Source organism: Phalacrocorax carbo, chromosome 8 (genome assembly GCF_963921805.1).
Source record: "Phalacrocorax carbo chromosome 8, bPhaCar2.1, whole genome shotgun sequence".
In the NCBI taxonomy this organism is placed as follows: domain Eukaryota; kingdom Metazoa; phylum Chordata; class Aves; order Suliformes; family Phalacrocoracidae; genus Phalacrocorax; species Phalacrocorax carbo.
The window spans coordinates 16802013-16825441 of record NC_087520.1 but is presented as its reverse complement, the minus strand read 5'-3'; the positions used below and the strand labels follow the sequence as shown (position 1 = coordinate 16825441).

The following is a 23429-nucleotide window of genomic DNA, read 5'->3' as shown; positions in this document are numbered from 1 at the left end:
TCATCGTACCTCCGCAATAACCCTTTCACCCCGGCACCACCAGCGTGCCTCCTCCGTACCACAGCGACCCACCCCGCAGCCGCTGCTCCCTGGCGGGCGGGAGCGCGCGGAGGCCGGGACCCGCCTCTCCTCACAAGCCCCGCGCCCAGGCGCGTGCGCCCTCCCACGCAGCAGCACTTGCCGCACCGCGCACGCGCGTGCTGGCGGGACGGGGTAGGGGGGAGGGGGAGGCGGTGGCTCTCGCGAGATTTAGGGCGGCGTCGCGGTGGTAAGTTTGAATTGTGGGAGCGGCGGCGACGTCGAGGTAGTGCCCGGTGGGTGTGCTGTGAGGGGGCACGGCCCCTCCTCTGCGGGGCTGTTACTGCCTCTTCGCCGCTCCTTGTCTGCGGTAGGGCGCTGCCAGGCGGCGGGCCCGAGGGGTTCGGGGAAGGAGGAGGAAGAGGAAGGTTCCTGTCCCCCTCGGCGGGCTGCGCTGCCAGTGCGTTCCCGTTGTCAGAGGTGGGACGGGCTGTTCCGTTCCTCGGCCCCCGCAGGCGCTGCGCCGAGCGAAGGGCCTTCCCCCCCCCCCCCCCCCCCGCACGTTTTGGTCGTTAGGGTTGTGGTAGCGGTGGGGGGCGATTCATTGGGGAAAACAAAGCCGGCTGTAAGCCGTGGGCCGTGGCTCTGTACGAGGCGTGTGCGGGGCCAGTCCTTTGCCTCGGTCGGGTTGAGGCGGGCCGGGCCGGGCCGGCCGCGGCTGGCGCCGTGCAACGGGCGGCCGGGGCTGCAGAAGGGTCCTGTCCGCGGTTAAAGAATAGGTACAACACTGCGCCACGCTCCTTAAGCAAAGTGCGAACAGAGCCTGTTGCAGAGTGCTTTGCAGTGACTGAAAAATTAGGCTGTAGTCTGATTTTTTTTTTTTTCTCTCTAATAGTTATCCACCCAAGAATGTCTTTTGTGGAAGGTGATTAGTCCTGAAGCTGTTTCAGCTCGAGTGTGCAACTTGGTAGGTGAAAAATTGGACTTGTTTAAGTAATTGAATTACAAGGGAAATACCTGGCTTAAGGGAGAGAAACTATCTTGCTAATTATCTTAGCGATCAGAAAACTTGTAGATACTTTTGAATAGATCAGAACATAGGTGGCTGTTGCATATGACCCCTGGGAATAGCAGTTTACCTAGAACAGTTACAGACTGGGAGAAGAAAGTTTGCATGCTGGGAGGGTGCCTTTTTATCTCCTACCCAATTATTTCTATCAAGGAGTACTTAAATGGTTGAGTAATCAAGGTCTGGAGCCCTCAGTACAGAATCTGTCACAAAATTTTTGAAGATAATTAGCCAAAAGCAAGCAACTCTTGGTAGAATAAATGGAGATTGATTTCTGTTACTTCACCTCCTATCTGCTCACCTTATTTAAAACATTTTCACAATAGCTTACTTAACCTCATGTATAATCCTAAATTGTAGGCAGTTAGTTCCCTATATAACAATACAGGTTTATGAACAAAGTTACCTGGACTTGTCTGATTAACGTCATCCAAAACTGACAATGAAAACTTGAGGATGTCTGTTCCACAAAAGCCGTACTTGATGTTTTCCCTAGTAGTTGGCAAGGAACGTGTGAATAGGAAAAGTATTTCTCTTCTGTACTTCAACTAAAAACTTAAAGAAAAGCCTAAGATATTTTTAATATTATGCAGTAGATGATTTATTAAGAGCTCAAACATCTTGTATGTGAAACTGAAGGACAGCATGCAAAAGAGATTGAAGAAGTAGGAGGGAGCAAGATACAATCCCCAAACAACCCTTAAAAATTATATGTGTGCTAGAAGAAGGTGACCCGGGGTGTAGCCTGTTTGCTTCCCCCACCGGCCAATTGCAGATCATCTATCCATTGGCAACACTGCCTGATCTGACTGTTTCTAAACTATCTGACAGCTGCCTCAACTGAGACTTGAATAAGATTTGCATTTCTGTGGGGTTATAGTTTGTGATCTGCATTTTCATGAGAGGGCCAGAGACATTAAGTCTTTCCAGAAAAGGACTGCTGTGAAGGACTGTGCTATAATGGCAGCTTATACTCATCTGGACTAGACAACTGTCACTTTTTTTTTGTCTTTTATTTTAAAGGTGGAGTACGAGAAAACGGTCAAGAAAGATTTAAATGGACTTCTGAAGGTGAGTTTAAAATGTTACTCAAATTTAACTTAGTAAACTAGGAGCGATCAAATTGCTACATTGCCTCTATACTGTTGTTTGATCAGAAAATAAAGCTGTTTTTAAAATTCTCTATATGAAGTGATAAGGATTAATTCACCCCCCTTTACTAATGCAAATGCATGCCAGGAGTGTTTGCCTGTATGCTTGTATTGCTACATCTTACTATTAAACTTTTCATTATTAAACTTTATGCAGTGTCTGTGACATGGCACTAGTCATAATATTGTTGAGTCTTAGTTATCTGTATGCAAAATTCCTGTCTTTGGCTTACTTTGGCATAAGTGTGCAAAACTAGTATTTCAAGCTTTGCAATGGCTAGATGTGAAAAAGTGAAGTTTCAGCCCCTGGCCATATAAAGTGTCTTTGTATGTGTTAATCTTGAATTACAATAAGCGATGGAAAGTTGAAAACAGAATTTAATAATTTCCATCTTGTATCTCTGAAAGCAATTAGCATAGTTTTGGAATGATATGCTTTTACATGTTAAGATTACTTTTTTCCTTTTATAGGAAGCTGTTGAATAAAAGTTAGGGGAAAAAAAAGACTGCATTACATTACAGTAATGACCCTTAAAAATAACTTCTCCTGTGGTGAGCTGTGAAATTTGCTCTTGATTAAGACCAGCACCTGGTAGCATTCATAAGGATAATCTATGTGCCAGTAAGAAATGGCAACAATTAAATTGTTTATGTAAAAAGAAAAAGTACAGAATAAGATCTTCAATGAAGAATTACTCTAATCTTGGAATAATATAAAAATTATGAACCCTGGCTTTGAAAAATCAATGGCAGAGTTTTTTATATTTATTATTGTTACTGCATATTTTCTGAGGTAACTCTTGGCTTATGTTGTTCAGAAGCCTGAGTTGCTTAGTAATTTCTGTCTTAATAGGATTTGTTGCAGTGTGCTGATTTAGTAGATTTGGGAGCAAGCAGTCATACAAGCTTATGGTGTTAGTTTGACTTGATTTTTATTATTTAAAATATTTTGTTTGTTTGGATTCATTTTGACTAACTTTCTGCAAAGTTCACCTTTACTTGTGTCTTCCGTTATCATACAAAGATAGAAATGGATGAATTTTCTGAAACATGTAAAAAAGACATGGTTATTAACAAATAGGTTACCAGCAGTGACTTAAGTTTAGAGTGGAAAACAGTCATGAAAGGCTCCATTAAGTACTTAAATAAAAATCCCTCTGTTAATATTCCATATATTTTAACAGGGTTTCTATTTTTGACTCTTTAAATCAATTACCTTTATCTGTTTCTATATCCCACATATGTTGTTAGGAGTAAACTGTCCTGCTAATACAGCTGCCTATATGAGTCTGAAGTGTTATTTGTGTATACAAGTAATGCTATATAGTTAGTGTGGCTTTACTTATAATACCAAGAAAGTACTGTCAGTCATATGCATGAAAGTGTTTTTACAGAGATATTTCCTAGCGTTCTCTTGCATATGGCAAGATAGCTATACACTAATTAACTCTGGTTCTCGTGTGCTACAAAACCAGGCTGGGTACACAGGAGTTGTTTTGCTGCATGCTATTACTTAAGACATAGTCAGGAATAAGATGTTAACCAAGTTTATGGAGAAATATGTATTATTTTACTGTTCATAGGAGTGTTAGTTTATGAGCTACCTTTTTTGTCTTGTATTAATGCAAAAATATATCCTTGTATCCTGATTAAGAAAGGAAATCTAATAACTTCTTTTAGATGAACTACTGTAACTTACTGCAAAATATTTTTTAATCAGTTTGTTTGCGAAGTTGAAGTAACAGAAGGAAGAAAAATGGAGACAGACACCATTTTAAGTCTTAGGCAGCAACTCAAGGAAGCAGAGAATGAGCGAAGAAAGGCTGCACAGTATGGCTTGCATTTATTGGAGTCCCAAAGTGAAGTTCAAAATCAGTTGGATCAAACACGCCGTGAATTGACAGAGAAAACTGAGGTGATGTTTTAAACTTGGAGGAAAAAAAGCAGTCAGGAGCTTTGTTTTATTTTAACTATTTTTTAACAGATGTGTTAAATGCCTTTTAGAGTCTAGATTTATTTTAATAAACCTTTTTTGTTTAAGTATTTGTAGAGGGGGCGCTTTATCTCTGCACTAAGATATTGACCGTAATTTTATCTAACTGGCACAGGGTTTTATAGCTAATTATGCATCCAGTGTTCAGTACTGTGTAGGATTAATTGCCTTTCATGAAAATGAATGCTAAGTGCTAAAACAAATTTGATTTAGAGCATGTGTGTTTGGTACATTTAGCAATTCATTAATGTTATGCTGTCTTTGCAAGCTTTGTATCTCTTAAAGCTGTAAAAAGAACACTAGCAACAAGACTGTAAAATTGGTTTCTTCTGTAGTGAAGTTTTCAAATTTTCTAAATACCAAGGAATTCTGAATTTATTAGTACATTTCTTTGCAGTTCAGGGAAGAGAGTAGTGTAGTGTTGAAATGTAGAGGTACTATTTGGTCAACTAGTTTTCTTAGTAATTGTGCAAGAAAATTTCAATCAGGAAAATATCTTCTGGTTTTCATAAACACTTTAATTTTTGTTTTCAGTCAGCCCATGCTTCAGATATGCCATTTTCTTCATTTAGTCTGTTTCTGGCTGTGCAACCGTCCCTCCTCTGGTGATAGAGTGAAAATGTTTGTGGTTTTGTTGTTGTTCTTGGTTCCTTTTTTTAACCAGCTGGAGAGTTGTAGCACCATGTTATTCTGAATGAACCCTAATAACTTAATTCTGATCAGTTGGCTGTTACTAAGCTTAGTGCAAGAGAGGCAGCTGGAAAGCACAAGTGACAAGGAACGCAGGGCAGGATCATCCTTTTGTGCAGACAACCCAAGAGGGTTGGTTTTTTGTTGGTTGTGTTTGGTGTTTTTATTTTTTTAAACATGGGTTTGACAAGTCCCTAAATGGGACTTCAGCAAAAGGTTGAATGAGCTACAAGGTTTGGGCATTTAGTGTTTTGATCTGAGTACATTGTTCCCCAAGCATTTGTGAATATGACATCTAGATTTATTAGTACGTTATTTCTTTCAGAAATTTGAACAAGAGAAATACTCTCTTCAGAGAGAAATTGAACTCAAGAATCGAATGTTGGAAAGCTTGAGTTTTGAATGTGATTCCCTTAAGCAACAGCAAAGCATGCAACTGGATAAACAGAAAGAACAGCTTGCAAGAGTCTATGGGCAAGAAATCAGTGACCTTAAAAACAAGGTTTGGCACTAAGATACAGCTAAAACGTTGCTAATAGCATTTTGAAGAATATGTATTTAACCCATAATTGCACACTTACTACCAAAACAAATCTAATAGTTTTAATGTGTAGGAGCTTGTTTGGTTGGTTTTTAACAAATGTGTGCATAGTTACATTGTGAATGATGTTAAATTTCAAAGCTTATTTTTGCAAGTTTAAGTTGTATTTCTAAGACATTTTCTGTAATTAGAACCGAGTGAAAATTGTGCTTTTCAAGAATTTTTTATGAAATGGTACTACTTAGTTGTCAACTGTCTTTAAGTTGGAGAACCTGAAAGCAGAACTAGATGAAACCCGACTCTCAGAGAAACAATTAAGACACAAAGTGGATCATCAGAAGGAAATAATTGCTGCCAAAGCAGAAGAGTTACACATGATGTCTGAACGTGTACATGAGACCATGTCTTCAGAAATGCTCAATCTTCAGATAGAACTCACTGAACTAGAAAGTGTGAAGGTGCGTGACTAGTACTTTAATAATTAGGAGTGTAGACTGGTTGGAGATAAAATTTGTGCCTTCTCATTTTTTAGATGGTTTATGTATATTGCTACCTTATGATTGGCTTACTAGTAAGAAAATAGGCACAGAAAAAAAGGCTTAATAACTAGACTAATATAACCTCTTCAAGATAATATTTTTGTATTAAAAGAAATTACAACCAAACCGTAGTTTTGTATTTAAAAGTAATTATGAACAAACCTGTTTGGTTCACATGGGCCTCTTGTTCTTCTAATTGTTTATAAACTTTTTATTTCATACTTGGGAATTTTTGTTGTTTAGGCCAATGTTGAAGAAAAGCTGAATGAACTGCAGTACAGTAAAGAACAATTAGAACTCATAAACAGTAATTTACGTAACCAGCTGGAACGTCTACAGGGAGAAAAAGAAGAGAGGGAAAAAGAAGTTGTTTCTTACTGTAATGCATTAGAGGTATTCTTTTAATTTTTTCTCAACAGTGGTGGATAATCCCTGAATTCCACAAGTTATGGTGCTAGCTTTTCAGTGAAATCCAAGGAGTTTTGAGAGAGGAATTCTGAGGACGGAGGGAGAGAAAGAAGGCAGAGTGGAAAAAAGGAATATTGACTAGTCATGTTTGGTATCGCCTCTTGCTAATACTCTCTATATTGGCATTCTTTTGCGGAAAGCTGTGTATGGGGATCCTTTGCATTGCAGTATTCTGCCTCATAACAGGACCTTCTCACAGGTCACTGATATAATTCTTATTTCAAGTTCCTACTGAGTGCCTTGGAAAACTACTCTACTGTGGAATAGAGAAGATTTGTGACTAAATAGCAAAGCAAGGTTAATAGTCCTAATACCATTAATCCAATTGATAAAAATCAAAGTTTTTCTTCAAAGGTTTTAGTTATGCTCTTGTCCTGAAGAACAAGTGTAATATTAAGCCTTTTGGTGAAACAAAATTGATTGTCTCTTACTGAATAGAAGAAGTATATGCACAGTTAAGCACTGCAGTACAAGATAATCTGTGCTAAAGGCATAGGAAATGGAAAAGAGGTATAACTATCTGGTTAAATATATGCAGTACATCAGATGCAACAATGACTAATATCCTCTTTGCTTTAATCTAGAAAGCTCGTGAAGCTAATCAAGAACTTCAGATTCAGCTGGATCATGCCGTACAGCAAACTTTGGACCCTACAAGTAAAGGCAATTCTCTCTTTGCCGAGGTACAGTTATGCCACAGGTACCTGAGAATATATAGAGGAAAGAAGAAATACTTCATAAATTTTATTTCTTATATTGCATTGAAAATATTAGAGTATCTGTACCTGCTCTGGCCAGCATGAATATCTATTCCTCAAATACTACTTTACCGTTGAACTGTCTAGGAGCTGACCTATGAAAAAAAGTTTTATGTACACTCTGAAGTTGGGGAGTTAGCGAAGTTAATGGAAAAGTTACCTGGTTATTATGCTATAAGGTGGGACTGAAGGTTTGTGACAGTTCTGTCTGCAGCTCTCAGCTCTTCAGTAGTTTTATTCAGCTGGTAAGCCTCCTTCAATGCAGAAGATAGTATGGGAAATACTGTTAAATGCTGCCTTCTAAAAAGGTGCTGAAAACAGCTGGGTGTTTGAGCATTTGGGAGGGGGTTTTGAATTAGTTTTGAATAAGAGTTCAGCTGCTGTTATATGCATAGGAAGTTGTTTTCTCACAACACCCAGGGAACGGGTTGAATTGGTATGCAGTTCACTTTATTTTTTTAAACTATTTGTTCTGATGTCAATGGACAAAACTATTCTGCAGCAACACTGAAGCATATGAAATATGACTGAATTTTGATATGAAAAGAACAAAAGGAAAATCTGTTGCACTTTACTGATAGGGCTTTGGCTGCTACAGCAATGTCTGCTTGTCTCAGAGGTAATGACAGTAGGGCATATTTTCAAGTACAGTTGCTGGAAAAGCAGTATTTGCAGAACCAACATGAATTGCTAGGTAACATCTTGTAAAACTCGTCATCCAAGTGCCAACAAGTGCTATAATTTTCATAGTAATAATTGTTAACAATGTTCTGTAGGTGGAGGACCGTAGGGCAGAAATGGAACGACAGCTGATCAGTGTGAAAATAAAATATCAGTCACTACAAAAACAGCATGCATTCACTAGAGAACAATTGCAAAGAATGAAGGTATGACAATTACTGTAATACTCCAGGGTTTCCTTGGGGTCTGATAAGGCAATGCTTTAGTACACAGGCTAGGGGATTTGATTGTCTTTAAAATATGGTACCATAGTCTGGGGGGGCAGGGGGGAAATGGGAGAAAAAACAAGTGAGATGTCATTGTGCTATTTGACTTCTATGGTACATCAGCATTTTTATATTGCTACTGGTGTTAGTACTTTATCATAGAACTCCAAGTTATGCTGAAAGCACTATGTTTGCTTACTTTGGCAGTAGTTGTTAAACGGATAAAAGTGTAACACAACTCCCATCAGTCAAACTAACATTCAGTTTGTCTTGACAATTGCTTTTTCTTTTCTGATCTAACTCTTACTCAAATAAGTGACTCATGTAGTATATGAACTGTGACTGAGGAACAAATGTCAAGGAAAGGGCAGGATTGTACTCTGTCCTCTGATCACACTGAGCTTTTTTTTCCTCTCTGGGTTGCTTTCTTGTTTTCATGTTTGTCCATATTTTTCTTGCTTCTCTCTATCTTTAGTGCAAGAATAAGTCATAATTTCTGTCATAACTGTTTCATTTAGACTACACTTTCATAGGATGGGAGCCTGTTGGTTAATACTGCTGAGAACTAGTTAGCAGAAGCCAATTTACAAGATAATGTAAAGGGGATGCTGCAAAACTGCCAACTGTTTTCATGTTGGTATTCTGATTTTCCAGCACAAGAGTGGATCCTTTCATTTTGATCAAATACTTGATTGTGCAGATTGAGGAGAGTGCTTAAGCATCAAGAGTGATGATAATGAATAACACTGAAGATACAAGTTTGTGTTGCCTAGCTTTTGTGGAGAAGTAGGTTGAAAATAATTGAAACATTCTTAAAGGACAGGAAAAGAACTACTGATGCAGCAAAGGAATTCTTTTACTAAAATCTGACCTTGAGAGCTAAGGATTTGAGTGAGTAGTAATGAATAGGATCAGTTTCTTCAGACATTTTCTCCTTGTGAGGGTAAGTCAGTCATGCTGATTGAATGGTATAAGAAATGTTCCTAATACTGAAGATTGTTACCAAAAACTGAGGCAAATTGGCATCCCTGTTTTATTACTTAATGTTTTCATTTGGAATTTCAATTTGTGCTCATTTGTCCCCATAATTCTTCTAATATCAATATTGGAGATAAGCAGTTTGTTAGGACAGCTGTTTTGCTTAAGCTGCCATCTTGAATCCGTGTTAGCATCCTTTCTGCTTTGTGTTGCATTGTGATGCTGTGTGTTAAAGTTCCATCTATAGTTAACGAATCTCTTAATTCAGCAGCTGATTCCAACAGTGTAACTAACTGTTGTTGTAGCTTTAGTGGTCAGAATGTCTGAATTGGGGTATTTACTGATGGCTTCTGAAGTTCTGACTCCTGAACAGAATGTAAGCAGAACTCCTGTGAAAGTTTTACCATGTCTGGTGTATTTTCCACAGGCCACAGTATCCCTTCCAGTTTCTTAATGTTTCTGTTCTTTGTTTTTATGTAAATCCACTGCAATTTGCAATTCTGACAGTTAGCAAGTGGGCTTTTAAGAGAAAGAGGAAGAGGTTAGGTGACCACATGCTTGGGAAATGTAAGGATAGTTTCAGTCAGCCGGGGGTGTTAAAATTTTGCCTCCCTTAGGTGCTGTAGAAGCTATGAGGAGGATGATTGAATCTTTAGCTCTAGTTTATGTACAGAATCGTTAGTATCCTTTACTTGACATAGGAGATTCTGTATGGTAAATGCTCTTCTCTCACTTGGTCTGTTAATCTGTAGTCTAATTTGTTTCAGCTGATCTTTCCTTGTGATTTCTCCAAGTGTCCTACAGTACTACCTTATCCATACTGACTAGGCTGGTAAAATGCTACAGTTATCACTAACACCCTGTTAAGTCTTTCCATTATTGCATTTCATATTGTTTCTCCAGCTGTTTAAATGTCTGATGTATCATTTACAACTGAATGTGTTAAGGCTCTCATACTGTGATACTATTGTGTTAACAGCATCAGAAAAATCTGCTATAAATGCAAGAGTTTTGCTTGGTAACTTCTCCTTTAGCAATGACAAAGGGCATTCCTTTGCTTGAATGGATGTCTTACACTGAAGAAGCTGAAATTTTTGGATTAATATTACAGAAGGCAAACTCAGTGTTATCTGTACCTCGGTATCAGAACTGCAAAAAAAGAGTTTTTAAACTCATTGATGAACTAGGGTGTGTTTTTTCCAAAGTGAAAAGTTGTCAATAAATGCATTTTTAACTCTGGTAAACAAGCCTGGACTGTAGTTTGGTTCTATCTGACTTGGTGTTTACAGTTTGAATGTGAAATGTTCTGTGTGTCCTTGACAGTGTATTTATAGGTTCCTTAGTCAATACGGAGGAAGATATGACACCTCAGGACTACTCTGTTCAGTAAGGCTTCAGCTGTCCTAAAGATTTTTGGTGTCTACCTATGATGATGATAGTTGTGAAACTATCAAAAACCCGCCTGGACACAGTCCTGTGCACCCTGCTCCATGTGTCCCTGCTCAAGCAGGGGGGTTGGACAAGACAATTTCCAGGGGTCCCTTCTGACCCCTGCCATTCTGTGATTCTGTGAAGACTCTGTTGTGAAGACTGCTGAGTTTAAGCATCCAGTGTGCTTCTATATTCAGGATAGAATGACAAGGCTTGAGTACACTAATTCTTCTGGGTAAGAAGCTGAGATTTTCAGTCACTTAACCCAGTATTTGTTGTAAGGAATTTTTTTCCTTTTTTCCAGCTGCAGATGGCTACACTGCTACAGATGAAAGGCTCTCAAGCAGAATTTGAGCAGCTGGAACGCTTACAGTCGATGTTAGAACAAAAGAATGGTGAGATAGAAGATCTTCTTATGAAAGTGAGGCAGCTAGAAAAATTTAAGGTATGTGGTCTGTTATTAAGTGGAAAAGTGATAATCAGAAGGTAAAACATGAGAACAAGAAGAATTATGAAAACTATCTGAAGTCCATGCTCAGGTTTGAAAAGGGATCCAAAGGCTACCTGTGCCTTTATTTGACCAAAGTTTTATTTTGCAGCTGGAGAGCATACACTTGTGAAGTTCAAAGAAGCAGAAAATTCTACACAACCCAACGCCTGGTTTGAAGAAACAATTTTTTTCTGGGTTCCTGTGTGCAGCACCTTCATATTTTACATAGTTGCCTGTAGTATTTAAATTCAATTACTTGGTCAAAGTTCACTGAGCTATGACATCTGATTCTTCTTTTGGAAAACATAACCATTTCACATTTTTACTCTGTGTACTTAGGCTTTATCGCTTTTTAGTCTCAGCTATGTTGGATTTCCTGGGTATTCATTTCCTTAATGCATCTTAACTTTGCACATGAGGCATGCTCTTTTCTAGAAAGAATGAATTGCTTTATCGTTCTTGTAAAGCAATTTCTTTAGTCCTCTTATGCAACTTGATAGCATCTCATCAATATTTTGGAAGGTGAGAAATACATGAGAACACCTGTATGCACTATTGTAATGTTACTGATGTTTGTGTGGATACAGAGTGAGGAACTGTAGACTCACTTATTTTCTTACGTACTTAGGGACTTGACTTGGCCCTTTCTTATCACAGCTTAGGAATGTAAACTTAGGTGTATTAGCTTATGCATTAGGATTACGCTTTCCAGGATAGTGTCCTCTATTCTGAGTTTAACCAAAGTGGCATAAAGCTAGGCTTAACCCATTTCAGTAAGCAACTGAGACAGCTTGATAGCTTTACCAGATTTCTAATGTATAAGCTTGATCTGTATTTATTTTTGTCTCTATGCCATAAATAAGTAGTGCCAGGAAATTAAATGATGGATTCAGATAACCAACAAAAGTACCTGTAGTCAGCGACTGACAGAAGCCTGAGAGATCTGTGGGACAGTATTAAATCCAAGTACTGTTTGTTCAGGAAAAAAAACCACAAAACAAAAGCCCCAGAATGTCATGTTACTGATGCATTTTATAGATGCCATTAATGCAATAAACTGTCTTTATTATGACCCAACTTTCTAATCTAAAAGATGCAATTGATTTTGAGATTTTGGCTGTTGATTAACATGGCTTGTATTCCTTATCTTTGGGTACAGCTGCTGAAGCCTAGAAATAAAGGCTGAAACAAATTCCCTGTGGGTTAACTAAATTTCCTGTATTTTCAAGTTAAAAGGAAGATAACTATTCTGCAGTGCTATTCAAAAAACTTCTGGAGTTCAGAACTTGCTTTTTTGTATTTCTTTCAGTGAATGAGAGCGCTGTCTCAGTGCTATTTGCACATGTACCAAATGAGGAAGTACTCTGAGCAACTGAGCTCTCTTAAAAGTTTAAATGCCCCTATTGTGAGGCTTCCTATAGAAATGCATGGAAGAATTCACCCAAGGACCGAACTAATGTGCTTCTGAAAGGTCACTGTTAGACAACCTGATGTTTTTTCTTTATCAGACTTTATATGAGAATATGGAAGAATCCAGAGCTGGTAGTAGCTCAAAAGGAGAGTCTGAAGATCGTTATTATGCAGATTTACTCCAAATGAAACTTGACAACTCAAAGTAAGTACCTAATGGTCTGAGGTCTAGAGGTTGGTTGTGATCTGGTTATTTTCTAGCTACTTGTTTTTATTACAGTTTGTCTGTATGTAGTCTGCTTGCTGACTGTGTGCAAATACACTCATCTGCTAATGCTGTGGAACCATCCTATGTTCATTAACAGACTGAGAGTTGTGGTGTTTGTCGTTTTACTTATTGTTGCAGAAGATAGCAGCAGAACTATTTCATAGTACTGTAGTATTATAGTATTTATAGTATTATAGACATGCACTGAGTATCAACAGAATTATTGTTGTGTTGGTCTCTTAGGGTAACACCTTTGTGTAAAGCTTGTATTGTCAGTTATAGAAGTAGTTATATTAATTTATATGCAGGCTAAAGACCCCTGATAGTGAATTTGTAGGTTAGGGAGAGCTTCTCAAACCAGTTACATATGCACATGTGTGGTGTTCAGCATACAGCTTTGTTTTTAGCAAGTGTTATATCTCTGGTAACTAAACTCACTGCTCTATGTCAAGTTCAAGTGAAAACTTTCATTGAGGTCTCTTTAATTTCCTACTAGTGTATAAAAACTTTATGTGAAGCTGCTGAAAGCTTAGGTGACTTTTTCTCTGCTGTACTAAAAAACCCAAAACCAACCAAACAAAAGAAGCAAAAAAAAAAAAAAACCCACCAACAACCAAGTCTGAGTGACTGTATAACTTTCCTCCCACCCTAGCAAAGAAACTGAAAGCTTGAAAAATGAACTGTCCTTGCAGAGGATGAAAGCCCTGTATGAGAGCCAAAGGGTTCTGGAAGTTGAAAGGAAACTCTTCACAAATGAGAGACATTTGCAAGCTTGTCAGAGTGAGAATATGAACTTGCGAGTTATGCTGGATGAGCTAAAAATGAAATACGAACCTGAAGGTAAATATTACTTTTCCGTATGGAAAAAAATAAATATCTAGTCCTTTCAACCTTCACAAGTTGAATGACATTAAGCGGGAAGAGGTTGGGTTAGCTCCAGATAAAAACTAATGTTTAAATGGCTACCTTTTTGATGATAATCTGGTCCAAAACCTGCTGAACTGAAATAGTAAAGCTGTACCTTGCTCAAGGACCTTACTTCAGTATGTATACGAACATTAATGTCAGAAGGCTAAAGAATACAGATTACAGGGCTCAGAGGCTTTAGAGTATAGCTAGATGACCATAGTGAAGTAGGCATGAGCAAATGCTTAGGAAGTGCTTTTCATAACAGTAGCAGTATCTCTGAGAAGCATCAGCTTTCCCAATGTAGGTAAGTGCAAAGCATTTAGAGGAGAAACTGTTTAGTAGCTCAAGCTTAATATGGATTAAGTTTGACAACAGAGGCCCACCTGAAAAACAGCTCATACCTGGGTATGTGCAGAAAAAAGGAGTTGTAGCCTGTGGAGGAAGATGAATGGGGAGCCAGATAGGTGAATTGGTTTTGGTACTTGTCTGTACCCAGAGGATTTAATTTTAAAGTCTTAATTGTGGAAGCTTACCTCAGCAGCTTTCAAAATGGAAATAAAATAATTGAGCATATTCATGTAGTTCAGAGCATCTAATTTAAAGCCTTGGTAAAGAGGGAGAGCAGATGGGGAGAAAGCTTGATAGAGACAAAAAACCCCACCTTTCTTTTGGGGTGCTTATTTGTCCTTTCATATGTTATCAGCATTCTTTAAGGGATGTAAATTGTGTATTGAGAATTATTTCAAGGACTTCAGTCATGTGAAATATTCCTTATTTTATTATTAACATGTTGGTGGACAGGTTAACCCCAGCTTCACTTGTGTACAAAGTATTGCTTTTTTTCCTTAGAATTACTTAAAGGCATTAAAATTAAAAAGAAGAGGGAGAAGATTCCAGTGGACAGTACTTCAGTAAAAGAAGCTGCTCTCACTCAATTGCCAAGTAAGGAAGAAACAAAGACGACTTCCAAGAACATGGAGCAAAGTGATGCTTCTCCAAAAAAACATGCTCTTGAAGCACCACCAGTAAATGTAGCTCTTCAAGCAATGCAAAGAGTAGTTGAACCTGAAAGGGAAACAAAGAGAGTTAAAATTAAAGATAAGAATCATGATGCCTTTACTTCGTGTAGTAGAAGTGGAAGTAATTCCTTGACTTCGGCTGCCTCCAGGTCAGTGTCAGCTTCTGTCTATGGTCAAGGCAATCATCACAGACCTGCATCTCTTTTCTTTCGCTGCATGAACTATGCTATCCACTTATTCATTTATTTCCTCAGTGTTGCATGCAGTATAATTCCTCAGCTCCGGCTGCCTACATTGAACCTCTCAAAACCTCTTAGAAAGACTAAACTCATGACTAATGAAAAAGACTCTTGAAACTGTAACAATCTTTGAAATAACTTATCCCATTACTTAAAAATGTTTCAGGTGTGCAGATAGCATGACAGCTCACTCTTACTTGAGAAATAGGACTGTTTTCTTGGTCCCTTCAAAGCTGCCGCATGACTGTTACATGTCAAAGTAGCAAAGGCAATAGGTATTATGCTTTAGGTTTGTACCTGATTTCAGCCCTCGTCAACCTTCAGATTTAACTAAAAGCCTAAAAATTATTTAAACTAATCTTTAACCTGAATTGGGTTAACAGAACTTGCATTGTACAAGACAATAGACAATTAATGGTGCTGTTTGTACTGATGGACAACTGACTTCCGTAATCTGGATGCATGATAACTAGAAACAAAACTGCGGAACTAAGATGAAGTTTTCCTCCTGAACGGAGAATTTAAGTTCCTTTGTGGCAGATGGTAAGGCAACTCAGTACAGTAATTAGCTACAACTTTATCTTGATAAAAGTAATGCGGATGATTTTTTTCCCAGCTGATGCTTTTGTATTCTGTTCATATTTGTAATCTTAGTAAACACATGTTGGAGTGCCTGGGAGGAAGAGGGGAAAAAAGGTCTGGGATAGTCTGGATGCTTTGAGCTTACAACTTGCTAATGTCTGCTAGTAAAACTGGTTTATTGAATCTAGAATGACAGCACTTCAAAGATGGAGGAAAGCCTAACACATGGAAATACATACAGTGTATCCAAAATTAATGGAATTAAGAAGGAATTGGATTGTTATTTTGAATCAATTATTTGAGGTTGTATTGGATATACTGTTTGGTTACTTCAAATCTGTTAATTGCAATCTTCTGAGATAGCCTGGAAAGAATATGGCAGAAACAGCAGTTGAAGTAGCTGTGTCCCAATATGCAGGGGCTGTTGCTGAGCAGAAAAGATCAGGGAAGTCAGACATGGGTGGTGAAAGTTGGGAGGGAAGACAGGATAATTTAGTGAGTGTTTTGACAGTGGTCTGTACACATGAAGGAACAGATCGTGTGTCACCTGGGTGTCAAAAGCTTAACTCACTTTCTCATATTTCTTTTGAAAAGGAAGATAGGGTTGTTGGAAGTAGTTTATGTGAACTGAAGGGGTAAACTTACCAGAGAGAGGGTGAGGAGAGGAAATTATTTTGTTGAGGATGATGTTTGAAAACAGAGCGTGTCGAAAAAGTGGAAGACGAAGATGAAGTCATAGTTCAGAGGGAGGCTTCTAACCTTGCACCTGTTGCTCTTGGTTCAAATAGGATTAAAACATAAATCAGTAGATTTTAAAAAATAAAACCCACCAAGACAATAACAACAAAAAAGCCACAAAACTCCATATAAGCTTTGAAGTTGTCTTCAACGGTGGTATGAACCTGTAAAAGGCAAACCCAGGCAGCAGGTTCTGTTCGTGTTTACGATTGAGCTAATGAACTACTAAATCACCAATTAATGATGATATGATAACATTGAGGGTTTACTTAACCCTGATCTGTTACGATTTATTATGAAATAGGAAGTCATAATAAAATCTGAGTATTTGAGAGGTTGGGTTTCTAAACACTAAAGATTCCTGGGGTGTTGTGTGATGGGTGTGGCCAAATCCTACAGAGAAATAGAATTAAGGCAAAGGCAAAAAAAAATAGTGACAACTTGAGCAGGAATGTGGACCCAAAAATGGAGAGTTTGGGGGAGGAAAAAATAATTGGCACATACATGGTGGCCAACTGTCAGGGTTTCACCTTGTGTTAAGTAAAATGTGATGTTCTGGCTGGAAAGGCTATTGTGGTAATTGGGGGTTATTTCTGTAACTGGAGTAGGTTTTGTGCAGTAATTACTCTACCTCTGTCATCGTTAGTCCATGAAATGTGGCTGTGAAAAGAGCCATAGTAACTGTGAAAGGATTGCAAACTTCATTTCTAGAAAATGGTGTTTGAAAAGTTTTTTGGCAGCTTGCTCTCAAGGGGGAGCAGTGGATGTTGTTTACCTCAACTTCAGCAAGGCATTAGACACTGCCTCCCATAACACCCTCACAGACCAGCTAAGGAAGTGTGGGTTAGATGAGAGGACAGTGAGGTGGATTGAGAACTGGCTTAACGGCAGAGCTCAGAAGGTTGTGATCAACAGGGCAGAGTCTGGCTGGAGGTGTTTAACTACCGGTGCTCCCCAGGGGTCTGTGCTGGGTCCAGTCCTGTTCAACATATCCATCAGTGACGTGGTTGAAGAGGCAGAGTGTAACCTCAGCAAGTTTGGTGATTGATACCAAGCTGGGACAAGTGGCTGATACACCAGAAGGCTGTGCTGCCATCCAGCGAGACTTGGACAGGCTGGAGAGCTGGGCCACGGGGAACCTCATGAAATTCAACAAGAGCAAGTGCAAGGTCCTGCACCTGGGGAGGAACAACCCCATGCACCAGTACAGGTTGGGGGTGATCTGCTAGAAAGCAGCTCTGTTGAGAAGGACCTGGGAGTGCTGGTGGACAACAAGCTGGCCATGAGCCAGCAATGTGCCCTTGTGGCCAAGAAGGCCAACCAGTATCCTGGGGTGCATTAAAAGGAGTGTGGCCAGCAGGTGGAGGGAGGTTATCCTCCCCTTCTAGTCTGCCCTAGTGAGACCACACCTGGAGTACTGTGTCCAGTTCTGGGCTCCCCCGTTCAAGGAAGACAGGGAACTACTGGAGAGAGTCCAGTGGCGAGCTATGATCATGATGAGGGGACTGGAGCATCTCCCTTATGAGGAAAGGCTGAGAGACCTGGGTTTGTTCAGCCTGGAAAAGAGAAGACTGAGGAGGGATCTCATCAATGCTTATAAATATCTGAAGGGTGGGTGTCAAGAGGATGGGGCCAGTCTCTTTTCAGTGGTGCCCAACGACAGGACAAGGGGCAATGGGCACAAATGGGAACACAGGAAGTTCCACCTGAATATGAGGAAAAACTTGTTTAGTTTGAGGGCAAGAGAGCACTGGAAGAGGCTGCCCAGGCAGATTGTGAAGTCTCCTCTGCAAATATTCAAAACCCTCCTGAAAGCAGTCCTGTGCCCCCTGTTCTAGGTGTACCTGTTCAAGAAGGGGGTTGGTCTAGATGATCTCCAGAGGTCTCTTCAACCACTACCATTCTGTGATCTTAACTTAGGAGGTGACGAAATAGGTAGAAGTGATCTGTATGTTCTTCTATGGGTGACAGATATCCTTGTTTGAAGTCTTCCTGCTAATGTGATTTCTTTGAACTAAGAGCATGTGTACATATAGAATCATTAAGGTTGGAAAAGACCTCTAGGATCATCAAGTCCAACCATCAACCCAACACTACCACGTCTCCTAAACCATATCTGCAGTGCATCTGTATATACTTAACAAAAGTTTAAAGCAAGTAAACATTGAAACACTTCATTAGGTGATGGTACTGATTAGGTTACGGTATGTGAGTGTTGAGAACAAAGTAGTTGAGACTAAAGATTTTAATAAGTGATTAATTTTAGTTGTTAATTGCTACTGTAATTCAGACAATTCAAAGGTTACAGGTAGTGATATTTGTTAGGCCAACTGGTCTGTAAAGAGAGACACTTCTGTGTTGGAATGCTTTTCTTCACTACTGAAATAGCAAATTGCAGCCCTTGCTGCCCAACTTAGTTTGCATTTAGATTTGAGGTTGTTTGATTTAGTTTGATTTAAAGAAGGGCTTGTATGCGTAAGAGCTTATTTGCTTTTTTACTTATTTAGTGGATTATATATCCCAAATCTACCTCATTTGGACTTTGTTCAAACAGGAGCAGGAAGTGCCTAGAGCCACTTGGCTCAGCAGGAGATCTGGATAACTAATATTCCTTTTGGGGTTGTAGGCATGGCATTCGTCCTCAGGAAGTAAAGCTCCATCTGATGAGAGACTAGTTGATCTTCCTTAAATGGGTAGAAGGAACCCTCATTGTCTTGTTTCTGGAGTCTACAAAAGTCAAAACTTGATAGAATCATATCATAGTTTCACAAGCAATTTTTTTTAAGTGGAAGTGTCAACTGTCATCTCTTCGGATCCATCCATTTCCTTGTGCAAACACTTGATGAAATAACAGTGCTAGAAAGGGTGGTCTGTGAGTTGGCTTGGTATGAGGACTGTGGTGGGTTAACATTGGCTTGCTGCTAGCTGCCCATCCAGCTGCCCTCACTCCCCCTCTGCAACATGGTCAGGGAGAAAATGAGGGAGACAGCTTGTGTGTTAAAATCAAGTGAGGGATCAATTAGTCACAGGCAAAACAGACTTGATTTGGGGAAGATTAATTCACTGCCAATTAAGAATAGTGTGACAGCAGGAAAGACAGCCAACCACATTGCCCCTATGCCCTAACCCCTCTTCCCAGGCTCAATTTCACTCCTTCATTCCCAACTTCTACCACCTCCTCACAGAGTGGTGCAGGGGGATGGGGGTTATAGTTAGTTCATAACACTTGGTCTCTGCTGCTCCTTCATTATCATGAAGGTTGGTAGAAAATAATTTAAAAAGGGACTGGCTGATTTTTTTAATGAGGCTTAATTTCATAAGATGATGCTCAGCTGCTAACTTTGGAATCTGTTAACTCTGAACTCAATCATTTTGTCTGTTATATGCAGCAGCCTGTAGACGTGATCTACTATACACTAGTAAAACATGGGTTTTTTTAAATTACTTGAGTTTAGTAATGAAAATATGGTTTAACAACTTGTAGACTGTAGAACAATCACTCCTGGAGCATTTGCAAGCCAACTATAAGATACTAGCAATGAAAGAGGAAAAATTGATTTTCTTGGATTGTCTGTTCATTGTCAGATGAAAACTCAATTATTTGAATCTGGGCATTTCTGAGTACCTCACTGCCATAAACTGAGGTTTTCATAAGTGAAGCAAATTATGGCAATCTATTGCTGTTGCAGATAAAAGCTGTAACTAAAAAGTGTAGCTTACAAATGTGAGATGGCTCATTCATTTAATCTTAAGTCAGTATCAGTCCTCTGATAAACTACTTTAGGTATTTATTAACGTAGTTTTAGTCTGAGGAAGTTATGCTGACTTGCATAAACATTTTGGTATGCATTCAAAGCATAAAAAATTTTTTCCTCTCCAAATAATGAGTTCTAATAGTTGTTTACTTTTATGAAAAAATGTAATGTTTCTGATATGAATGTGATTTCCAGACTTGTTACACAATACACTACAGTATTGGATAATTCTTAAAAGGGGAGTATTTTCTATAAATCCAATGGTGCTGCTTTGGAACATATTTTAAGTCAATTCAGGTTTTACTTGGCCTTTCGGTTTGTTTGATTTCTTGCTTTGTTTTCTGTTTTAATAGGAAATGCTTGTTGGAAATTGTGGCCACTGGAGTAATGTGTTTTGGTGGCCTTGGATAGAGCTTGTTGTAAGGCAGAAGAGTGGAGGGACAAATGAAGAGATGCTACTACAGGAACAGACTCATAGACACAAGCTGTCCATCCCTAATTACAGCTGCTGGGGAAGCATAGGCTGAACTGTAGACTAAATGCTAACCAGAAAGTGATTACTAAGATTACACTTTTCCTCCTTCCCTTCTTCCCTGAATAATTGGTTCTTGTTGTAACCATATAATTGTTTGGCTGCTTACAAGTAGCAGCACACCTAAAATGGAGGGCAGCTAGGGGAAAGCTGACTAGGGACAAAATATGGTTAGCCATCAGAATTACAGGTGTGGACTTACTACAAAGCAAATGGTGGAATAAACATTGACATAGGGGAGATGCACAGCAAAGCGTGTTTCTCTTTAGTTTGAGACAGTGCTTATAGGAAGTAATGTGCAGATTGCTTGTGATGGATAAGAAAAGTTTGATATATTTGTGTAAAGATAGACTGGGGGATGGGGTGGGAAATCTGTAGCTAAACTTCCCCAAACTTTTGTTACAGCTCCATTCGAGTCCTCATCTTCAGATGCATCTCTATATTGCAAATAAATCTCTAACAACTGGGTAGCAGCTATTCTTGTTTGGAAAACCATCACTGAAATCAGCTGTAGGTGGTTGTAGGTTGCTTACTGGAGGCTCTTGAGACCACTAGAAATTCACAAGGTCACTAGAGAATTGCTTTCACAGATAAGGTGATGAAGCAGCATAGAATTTGTGTTGGTATGTAAAGCAATGTTTAATTTGGAAGTCATTTTCCATAATTTGTTTTGCTGTGGAAGTAATCATGTGTAATAGTCAATTGGTTGTGGGTGATTTGGTTGAGTAAATACCACTGTTGATCAACTTGTTCTAATGACATGTTTGTATGTTTAAGTTATTCTTAAATAATCAAAACATCTGACTGTGCTCAGATGTCTAAATCTTGTTTTTAATTTACAATGTGGCAGTTGTTTTCCTGTTTATGTTCATGGCAGAATTAAAGCATGTCGGTGGACACATGATATAATTTAGAGCCTGAAAATAAATTTTATTTTCCAACAACTTCAGATACTCAGGCATTAAGATAAAGGCAGTTGTAGCACAGAACTAGGTTGGAAACTAGCATATTTTTAAAGTGTAGTCTTTTTTTGGTGGTGTTAAAGCAAAATGCTTGACTTCACGTTTGTATTATGTTGGTGGGACTTTTCTCTTGCAGTTGATCTTTTGTGGACCTGATCTCCTTTATGTGCATGGCACAGGCACTGGTTTTTCTAAAGGATGATCTCAACCAGTTAACACATTCAGTAACCTGTCTTACCAAACATTTTAGCAGATGAGGGGGTGGCAGGGCGAAGACTGTACTTAAAGGGATGAAATGTGAACAGGACTGATGGAAAAGTGCTTTATTTTGTCTCACTTTATTATTAAACACTGCTTGCTCTGTCTTTGAATATGGATGCTCATGTATGCCAGTTGGCTTGTTGAGTTTGCTTGAAACTCTTCTTTTAGCCTTGTTTTTTATTAACTAAATATGTATTTAGAATGGTTGCTTTGCCTATAGGTTAACAGCTGAATCCAGATTTGAAACTACAGAAAAAGAAGATAAGAAAGAAAATGAAATCACAACTGAGAAGAAAACACAAAAGAAAAGATATACTACGTTGTATGTATCTTCTAAGGCAACTTCTGAAACCCAGTGTGCTCAGCAATAAACCTTCTGGAAGGAGCCTGAACAATTTGGAGTCTTCCTTCAGCAGGAAATACTGAGTAAACTTCTGTCACACAAGGCTACAGGTTCCTACCTTAGATATTGATTTGCCTTGCTCTATGAAGGGTATGATTGTATTTGTGAGAGTTGCACTTCTGATATCTTAACTTCCCAGAGGGCATCTGTTAAGTTCCCTGGTGATGTGACGTGAAGTGTTGCCTCGTCTTGAATCTTGGCTAAGTCTCTAAACAGTGTTAATCATTGTTTGTTAGAAGCACAATGCTATCCTGAAAAAGAAGTACTTGCTGCAGAGGTTTTATTATATGACAAGACGGGTCAGCCCTAAGCAAGACAGACTAGACAACGTTGATGTAATTGGTCCTAACGTGTAATTGGTCAACTTTTAGACTGACCTGATTCCAAGGGTGCATGTGAATCTTTTTATGCATTTTGTGGGACAGTGTTCTTTTGAAGCTCTATAGATTCTTGTATTTGTACTAATAACTAAAATAAACCTTTTTCTTCCTTTCTAAAATTTAGTTTGTATTGCATTGGAGAAAAAAATCTGAAAGTGTCAGGTTTTGATTGAGAAGTGAGATACTTTGTAGAAAGGACTTGGTTTATAAAAAAAAAGTACCACTCAATAAAACCTAAGAAATTGTAATGCACGTGCTGTGTGTTGTTGTTTTTTTAGGAGTTGGATCTTAACTCTCTAACTTTCGGATGACACTTCATAGAGAAAAATTCTGAGGATAATATTTAAGCTAGTTCCATTGATATTTTTTTTTTCCCCAGCATTTATATGGAAGTTTAAGATTACTTCATTTGACTCATAGTATGGTTTAAGTTCTCTCTGGTGAATGGGTTAGCCACTTTCTAAGTAGAAGTCTTAATAGTTAAGATGAAAACGCTTTAAGAGTTTTCCTTTTAGATCTATTGTGAACAAAATATCAGTGGGTTTTAGATTCGACAGCTTCATCTGCTGTACGTTAACTTCCGTCAGTACTTCAGAATTGAATATTCCTAACATGCCTCTGTATTTAAACAGATGCAACTTCAAGCTCATGTCAGATACTGCTAGTCAGCACCAGAGACAGTAAAAGTAAACATGCTTATAAAAAATTTTTTCTTATTGTATCCTAGCTTTGGTCAAATCACTGTTTCATTTTCACTACTACTTGCACTGTACTAGTGATGCTGACTGTAACTTCACCACCACCACCAGAATGCTGGTAGATAATGTAGAAATGTACCTTTCAAATACAGAGTCTTAAGTCGTCTTTTGAAGAAACATAATGGGTTTTGTTACAGACT

At 38.8% G+C, this 23429-nt stretch overlaps 1 protein-coding gene across 9 annotated transcripts; it reads left to right on the top strand.

Annotated features, from left to right (window-relative positions):
- Positions 1–244: 244 nt before the first annotated feature.
- SPDL1 (spindle apparatus coiled-coil protein 1) lies at positions 245–22650 on the top strand. Of its 9 annotated transcripts, XR_010374194.1 has the most exons (15): positions 262–314; positions 914–985; positions 2111–2158; positions 3959–4153; positions 5247–5423; positions 5726–5920; positions 6245–6394; positions 7054–7152; positions 8004–8114; positions 10888–11028; positions 12582–12688; positions 13404–13591; positions 14510–14828; positions 15302–15461; positions 21969–22056. XR_010374194.1 is itself a non-coding variant. In XM_064458930.1 (14 exons), exons 4-14 carry the CDS (start codon positions 3995–3997, stop codon positions 22117–22119), a joined length of 1797 nt encoding a protein of 598 aa, XP_064315000.1. In that variant the 5' UTR covers positions 262–314; positions 914–985; positions 2111–2158; positions 3959–3994; the 3' UTR covers positions 22120–22650. The 9 variants fall into 9 exon arrangements, 8 of the variants coding, with proteins under 8 accessions (XP_064314995.1, XP_064315000.1, XP_064314993.1 ...); XM_064458930.1 differs by lacking the exon at positions 15302–15461 and having other exon boundaries at positions 21969–22650; XM_064458925.1 differs by lacking the exons at positions 15302–15461; positions 21969–22056 and having other exon boundaries at positions 245–268; positions 14510–15250.
- The last annotated feature ends 779 nt before the right edge of the window (positions 22651–23429 follow it).

Excerpts from the sequence above, each read along its gene's own strand:
- SPDL1 (XM_064458925.1), top strand. The coding sequence starts at position 3,995 with ATGGAGACAGACACCATTTTAAGTCTTAGGCAGCAACTCAAGGAAGCA. Across the intron at positions 7,153-8,003 it reads GCAATTCTCTCTTTGCCGAG|GTGGAGGACCGTAGGGCAGA; the intron begins GTACAGTTATGC and ends AATGTTCTGTAG. Across the intron at positions 8,115-10,887 it reads AACAATTGCAAAGAATGAAG|CTGCAGATGGCTACACTGCT; the intron begins GTATGACAATTA and ends CCTTTTTTCCAG.